Raw genomic sequence first — 7,705 nt, 5'->3', positions numbered from 1 at the left:
GGGGAGGGTGTGGGTTGGCCAGTGCTTTTATAACTGAAGCACTAACAGCAGGGACAGAGAGAAGCAGAAGGTTTCCCAGGAGATGAGATGGTCATGACTTGGAGACTGAATTGGCCCAGGGGATGAGGCAGAGAGGGAGGAGTTACAGATTCTGGATTGGGCAGGCCTTTTGCTGAGAATGAATATCTGTGAGAAGATGTCTACATTAGTATTCTTTGGTTGCAAGTAAAAGAAATCTGAGTTGAATTAGATAGAGGGGAATTTATTATAAGATTCAGTGATGTGAGGCTGTGTCATAGTACTCAGAAAAGGATCATAGCTGGGTATTAGAAATGAATTGGAACAGTGACATAAGTACCATCAGGGTTTGTATTTTTCCCTCTCCTCCTCTCTTTGTATCTCTTTTATCTTTATCTGGAGACCAGCATTGTTTGCATCTCCTTTGCATTTGTGAAGTGTTCCTAGCCACAGTTGCCAGCTTTACTGTTCATCTGCAGTCCAGTCACTAAAAGACCAATCCCTCTTTCCATTATATATTCCTAGGAAAGAGCTTTGTTTTTTTTGTGAACTGAATAGTGGCTCATTCTGGCACACTACAGTGGACAGGAAGTTGTCCTTCATGCCTATGACAATTAACTTCTGTTGTCAACTTGATCAGGTTAGGAATTCAGTAAGAGACATGCTACTTGGCCAGGTTTGTGAGGGTGTTCCCAGGAAGGATTCAGAGAGAGGACGTTTTTCCTTCAGGGTAAGTGGTCCTTCTATATGGAAAGAAGCTCCAAGAGACCACAGAGCCTCTGGCCAGGCTGCCAGTATGCTACTTGATGTTACATGCATGTCTCTACTCTGTTGTTGCTGCCATTGGAACCCAGTTTTATCAGCTTTCCAAAGTGGACCAAACACCAGCAGCTCTTCTGGAAGTCTCCGGGCCTTCAGTAACAGACTGGGACTGTTGAAGCATCCAGCTGTGTGGACTCAGCAGCTACTGGGTTCTCTGACTCTCTCCAACCTTCAGACTGCTATTGTTTGCACAGCTAATTGAATAAATCCCCTGTATAATATATATTTATTCTATCAGTTCTGTTCCTCTAGAAAAGCCTGCCTAATACAATGCCCTCAATGCTTTCCATGTTTGTGACTTCTCTGGCTGCAATCACATGGTTTATAGAGGAGTCATTCTTAGAGAAAGAGTGCTGGGTAGATGTTCCAAGATGGATTCACTTCAGTGCTGCTGATGATGTATTTTGTCTGTCTTCCCACTTGATTTTTTAAAAAGTTGAGGTAGAATGTAATGATTTAATATCAATCAATTAATTTATAGAAATGCACAGAAATTAAATCTTAGTTCACTATGGGTTAGTTTGAATAAATATATACCTACATTACAATCAAAACATAGAACAGTTGCATTACCCCAGATATGCTCCTCATGCCTGATTTCTATCACCAGGGAATGGTTTTGCTCATTATAGAACTTCATGTGAAGGAAATTAAACAAAGTATGTAATGGTCTTTTCAGTCTACATCAGGTACCTGGCATCCTGCCATGCTGCTGCTATGAGAACTCCATACATTTTTATTTCCAATAACATGTCACTATGTGCCCACAGTGTATTTACTTGTTCACACATTTGCTTCTAGACATTTAGACAGTTTTCAGGTTTTTAATTGTTGTGAACATTTTTATACAAGTCTTGTTGGGTCTACGGGGAACTTGATATCATTAAATTCTGAGACTGGAAAACCTGAGTATAAAGCTGATGTTGTAGCACTCACCCATAATACCATCATTTGGGAGGCTGAGACAGGAGAATGGAGAGTTTGAGACTAGTCTGGGCTATACATTGAGACCGAAGGTTAAGAAATGGTTTGGGGCTGGGAATATTGGTGCATGCTTATCATCCTAGCACTTGGGAGGCAGTGACAGGAAAATCACCATAGGTTCAAGTTCAGCCTGATCTACTTAGCTAGTTCCAGGCCAGCCAACGATACAGAGTGAAATCCTGTCTCAAATAACCAAACCCAGGCTGGAGAGATGGCTTAGTGGTTAAGGCACTTCCTGCAAAGCCTAAGGACCCATGCTCTACTCTCCAGGTCTCATGTAAGCCAGACGCACAAGGTGACACAAGCAAGCAAGGGGGCACATGTACACAGGAGGTACACTTGTCTGGATTTCAATTGCACTGGCTGGAGGCCCTGGTGTGCCAATTCTCTCCCTCATAAAAAATACAAACAACCGGGCGTGGTGGTGCATGCCTTTAATCCCAGCACTCGGGAGGCAGAGGTAGGAGGATTGCTGTGAGTTCGAGGCCACCCTGAGAATACAGAGTGAATTCCAAGTCAGCCTGGGCTAGAGTGAGACCCTACCTCGAAAAACCAAAAAAACAAACAAACCCCAAAAACAAAAACAAACAAACAAACAAACAAAACCAGGATCAAAATTGTTTCAAATAAGTTGAGTCTGAGGTACTTGTGTGTGACAATCAGGTAGTGAGGTGTGGAGTCCAAGTGGAGTATGGTCTAGGGTGTAGGAGAGAGAAATGGTCTAGTAATGTAGATTTCTGTCATAGGAAAAAAGTCTTCAGATGGGCATGATGTGTGAGACCAAAAACAAAGAAAATGTTTATTAACACCTGAGGAGCATCAATATTTAAAGAGCATGCCAGTTACCTTTGCATCTCCATCACCAGACACAGGGTCTTCTCGGTGTGCTAGGTTTAACAGACCTGGTGCAGAGTCCATGGTAATTGACAGACCTCCTAATCTATACCCTTGTCCCATCCAGGAATTGGTATGGGAGAACAAACAGATAGCATAAGGAGTCTCACAGGCCAGAAGGAACATGGCTATCAAGAGGGTGGGAGACAGGAAGATGAAAGGACCACGTCTTTGCTCACAGGAGGCTAGGAGGACAAGTCAGTAAAGGTGAGTAGTTTGATCATAGCTTGATAAGGTCAGATGGCTCGGGGCTGCTCACTGGATATCAGACTGATTAGACCCAAAAGTCTGGCTTCTCCCCCTTCTCCCAGCCATCTTGGTTCTGGATTGGGGCGCGATACATGAGATTTCTTTTCAGGAAATGTATTCTGGCAACCATACACTGGTGGTGGTGTGTGTGCTGCAGCAGGTGACAATGTTGGGTTAACAACTATGGTAGTTCTCCACTGGCCTTTGTCATTGATAGTTACCAGAGATAGGAGCAGCAATATAGCGGTTGATGATTTCAGACCATTACTTGACCAAACGCTGTACCTTTGCCCCTTAGCCTTGGCAACTGAAGGCAGAGGCCGTGGCATCTGGCTGCAGCTGGGAGGCAGTGCTTGCGCACCAGCCTGGATTTGTAGACCTGGGACTCGAGAGGCGGAGCGGCCAAGGGGCGTGGCATGGGCGTGGCCGTCCGGGATCGATGCCACGCCTTTCTTGCCCGCGCAAGCGCGCTGTGGGCCGTTAGCTGTCAGGAGCCTCGCAGCGGGCGCGGGCATTCACGTCTGCGCCAAGGCAGGACCCAGCGCTCCGAGCCCTGCCCAGCCCAGCACCATCGGCCAACGAGCGCAGCGAGCTCCCGGCTCCAGGCCAGGTCTCAGAGACAACCTGTGAGCAGGCAAGATGGGGAACCGGGAGATGGAGGAGCTGATCCCGCTGGTGAACCGCCTGCAGGACGCCTTCTCGGCGCTGGGACAGAGCTGCCTGCTGGAGCTGCCGCAGATCGCCGTGGTGGGCGGCCAGAGCGCCGGCAAGAGCTCGGTGCTGGAGAACTTCGTGGGCAGGTGAGCGCACGGGGAGCTCGGTGGGTCGGGGGGGGGGGCGCGGCCACGGCCCCCCCCCTCCCCGCCACTCCGCTCCAGGCCGTTGGAACGTGGAGCGGCGGCGAGGCCGGAGGATGGTCTTCGGGGCTGCAGCGGAATCGGGGAGCAGAGCAGAGCAGGCGTGTCCCTAGGGCGGGCGGGGTCCTCCTGTTTCTGGGCATCCTCCGTCCCCGCCAACCCCCGCTCCCCGGTGTGATGACCCCCCGTCTGGCTTTCATCCTGCCATACAAAGCCATTTCCTCCCCACCCTCGGTCGAGGGGAATCGGGGAAGGGGTCCGCCCCAGGATCCACTTCCCTCGCTTGCTCTCTCGCTCGCTCGCTGGGCGCCCGCCTGCCCCTTGCAGCCGGGATGCGCAGCGCCCGGTGCTTTCCGCTCCCTTTCTGTTCCTCGGTCTCGGCAGCCTCCCCACCCCCCCTTGCCTGCCACCGTCGCCGAGGCTCTCTGCGAGCCCGTTACCCCCCACCCTCGGGCGCGTTCCCTCCGGCCCCGGTTCTCCAGGGCTCTCAGCTGTCTACTGCTCGAGACGGTCGTCGCCTGTCCCTAGCTGGGGAGGCGGGGTGTGAGGAGAAAGAGATCCTTGTTGTGGCGATGCTCTGTCCGGAGACGCTTCCCCAGCCATCTCTCTGGGAAGAGGCATAAAAGGTGGTGTGTTAGAGTGGGCACCTATTCACTGCTTCAGGCTAGCCTGGCAACCCGAGGAGACTGGTAGCCATGGACTTGCGCTGTCCAGGTGCCATGTCATTCCCGCATCATCTCAGAACTGACCAGCATCTTTCTAGCACTCTCCGCGCCTCCCCCCCACCCCGTCCTCTTCCGTTCCTTAAGCTCTTGTTTATCCGGCGACTCTTCAAGCTAACATCAGAATCGAAATTGTAATTACAGCTTTTGTTTTCATGACACTTCATACAGAATAAATAAATAATTTTTAAAATCAGGAATCATCTATTTCTTCAAGGAGCAATTCGTGAAGGATTAAGTTAACCTTACTGATCTCGCCCGAGGAGCGCAGGCTTTGGGAAACATAGACAAGCTGAAATCTGTTTCGCACTATAAAACCAGGTAGAAGTGTATGGCAACCACGAAGGACGGTGGGCTGCAGGGGGACAGTCCAGGGATTGGATTGGATCCCTTGGCTCCTGAACTACTTGCGATGGATGCAGAAGGCTCTTGTTCCTCTCTCTCTCCCTCTCTCTCTTCCTTCCTTCCTTCCCTCCCTCTGTCATTCCTTCCTTCCTTCTTCCCTCCCTTCTTTCCTTTTCATTCCTTCCTTCCGTTCTTCTTTTCCCTCCCTCCCTCCCTTCCTTCTTTCCTCTTTTCTCTCTCGCTTGCTTGCTTGCTTGCTTGCTTGCCTTCCTTCCTTCCTTCCTTCCTTCCTTCCTTCCTTCCTTCCTTCCTTCCTTCCTTCCTTCCTTCCTTCCTTCCTTCCTTCCTTCCTTCCTTTCCTTCCTTCCTTCCTTCTTTCTTTCTTTCTTCTTTCTTTTCCCTCCCTCCCTCCCTCTCTCTCTCTCTCTCTCTCTCTCTCTCTCTCTCTCTCTCTCTCTCTCTCTGTTGGTGCTTGGCCATGTGTAAACTGTAGAGGTGGCTGTTCCCATATCTCCTTTGGGGGTGTTCGTATTCATAAGTATATTTCTTTCCTCTCAGGTGATGCACCTTCTCTCACATGATACTCTTAAATTATTATTATATTTCTTTCTAAGTGACCTAGAAAGATAAAAAACAAGATGAAAAAGTAAAATTGTTGACAATTGGCTACTATCCTTGAGTAATTCACTTAATCACTTTGCTTTGGCCTTAAAATTCATTTTGATGAATGAGGAAAGTGATGACAAAACATTTTGCCAACGTCATCTTAGGCTTCTCGTCTGAGTGAAGGAGTTATTTAATTATGTTTATTCTTTTAAACAAATATAGATTAAAATTGTATTGCAAATGTGATTACCATATTTTTGTGCATCATTTGTATATTTACTTGGATGAGCCTGCAAGTGGATTGTGGCTGGGGCTTTTGAACTCAATGTATATTTTATGCACATATTTCATTACTACTCTCCAGGTTTGCAAATGCCTATCTTAATGCTGTAGTAAATGTTAATGTTATCATGAAATTGTGCACATTGTCTCCTCACTAGCTGTGATATTTTGTAATAAGAGTTTAAAAAAAGATAAAGAAGAGTAAAATATTTAAGCTTGAGCATTGTCATGATGGAAAACCCAGAGCATCTATTAGAATGTATTAGTTATTTTAAAAGTTTTGCCAATCATTATTTACTGCTAGGATGATAACATAAATAATGACTATAGAACAAGCTCATTTAATAAGTATGTAAATTGTCATTAACTGTAGTCATGATACCTGCCTAAGAAGCTTATATATTTTAGGGAGAAAGCTTAATTAGAAAGGTCATTTGACTTTAATAAAGATTTCAGTCATTGAATTATTGAAGAATCTAACTTCTAATTAAAACCAAACCTTAGGGAAAAAAGGAGTTCTCTATTTTGATAAAGAGATTCAGCCTAGATAGAAAAAACAGTATTCATAATCCACTGTAATTTTTAAACTTTTTATTATTCAGGGATTTTGCAGTCCATGTTGATTCTTAAAAGGCATAACTTTTCTGTTTTACATGTAGCTGTTTTCTTTTTCACATCTGACCAAGTGTGCAGTTACTGATGCAGTCATGAAGCAGGGGGCATCTCTTGTATAAATTAGTTGCAAACTAACTAGGCTTGTTCTTTTCAAAACAGTGATGCATTTATTTCTTTATTGCTCAATATTTAACAATTAATGTTTAGTGTACTAAACATATCTCTTACAGATAGTTTGCTTATATTGAGTTTCTCACACTACCCAATGAATTTGGATGTGGACATGTTTACTTCATTTAACTGTAGCTGTGAAAACCAATTTTAGGGTGACAAGTTTGAGGTTGTGATGAATGAGTCATGAATGAACTATTTGTTTGTGATTTTCTTGCTGAAGTAATGAATTAACATATTAATGTGATATAGTGTGAGTAGCCAGATTGTTCTTTTAGTTGTTGAGTGAAAGATACATGCTGGCAGCCAGAGGCAGCTCAAAGGCTAATGTACAGAAGCTGAAAATCATGGGGTGAATAGAATTTGATACCTGATTTGATTTTCCCATTGGTTTTGTTTGTGTATGGATGAACTGAATTTACTCAGCTGCTGTTTTTCTTAGTATATGTGTATAAATATGTTTGTATATGTTCATATATATACACCTACATATATAGACATGTGTATATTTATATTTGGAAGTATGAGGGATTGAACCAGGACCTTGTTCATGCTTAGGCAAATGCTTACTATCCCAAGCGTAAGTCCTTCTTTTTTTTTTTTTTAAAAAAAAGTGCATATATATATATATATATATATATATATATATATATATATATATTATATATATATGTATATATATTGGGGGGTTGGAGAGTTGGCTCAGTGGAAAATAGCACTTTGTTGCAATGCCTGATGGCCTGGGTTTGATTCCCCAGTACCCGTGTAAAACAAGATGCACAAAATGGCTCATGCAGCTGGAATTTGTTTGCAGTGGTAAGAAGTCCTGGCATGCCCATACTCTCTCTAACAAATAAAAAATATTTATTCATAAAGGGAGAGAGAGAATCTGAATATAAGAATGAGAATTGAACCCTGGCTGGCAGGCTTTGCAAGCAAGTGACTTTAGCCATTAAGTCATCTCCCAAGATCCCCCAAGTCCTTGTTTTTTTACTATTTACTTTTAGTCAAGTTCTCACTACATTGCCCGGACTTGCTCTAAACTCACTCTATAGTCCAGGCTGGCCTTGAACCTGTGATCCTTCTGCCTCAACTTTCTTTCTAACTATCAGTGGCCACAGGCCTGAACCAGCAGGGCTG

At 44.9% G+C, this 7,705-nt stretch overlaps 1 protein-coding gene across 8 annotated transcripts in view; it reads left to right on the top strand.

The window, feature by feature from the left end:
• Positions 1–3,492: 3,492 nt before the first annotated feature.
• Dnm3 (dynamin 3) overlaps positions 3,493–7,705 on the top strand; it is a 531,619-nt gene continuing 527,406 nt past the window's right edge. For all 8 annotated transcript variants that reach the window (XM_045142169.1, XM_045142170.1, XM_045142166.1 and 5 more), the window contains exon 1: positions 3,493–3,767. In XM_045142169.1, coding sequence (XP_044998104.1) covers positions 3,607–3,767 — 161 coding nt within the window. In that variant the 5' untranslated portion in view covers positions 3,493–3,606. The remainder of the gene's footprint in view (positions 3,768–7,705) is intronic.

Source organism: Jaculus jaculus, chromosome 1 (assembly GCF_020740685.1).
Source record: "Jaculus jaculus isolate mJacJac1 chromosome 1, mJacJac1.mat.Y.cur, whole genome shotgun sequence".
NCBI classification, from domain to species: Eukaryota; Metazoa; Chordata; class Mammalia; order Rodentia; family Dipodidae; genus Jaculus; species Jaculus jaculus.
Note: the sequence above shows the minus strand (reverse complement) of the source record. Positions and strands in the feature narration are given on the sequence as shown.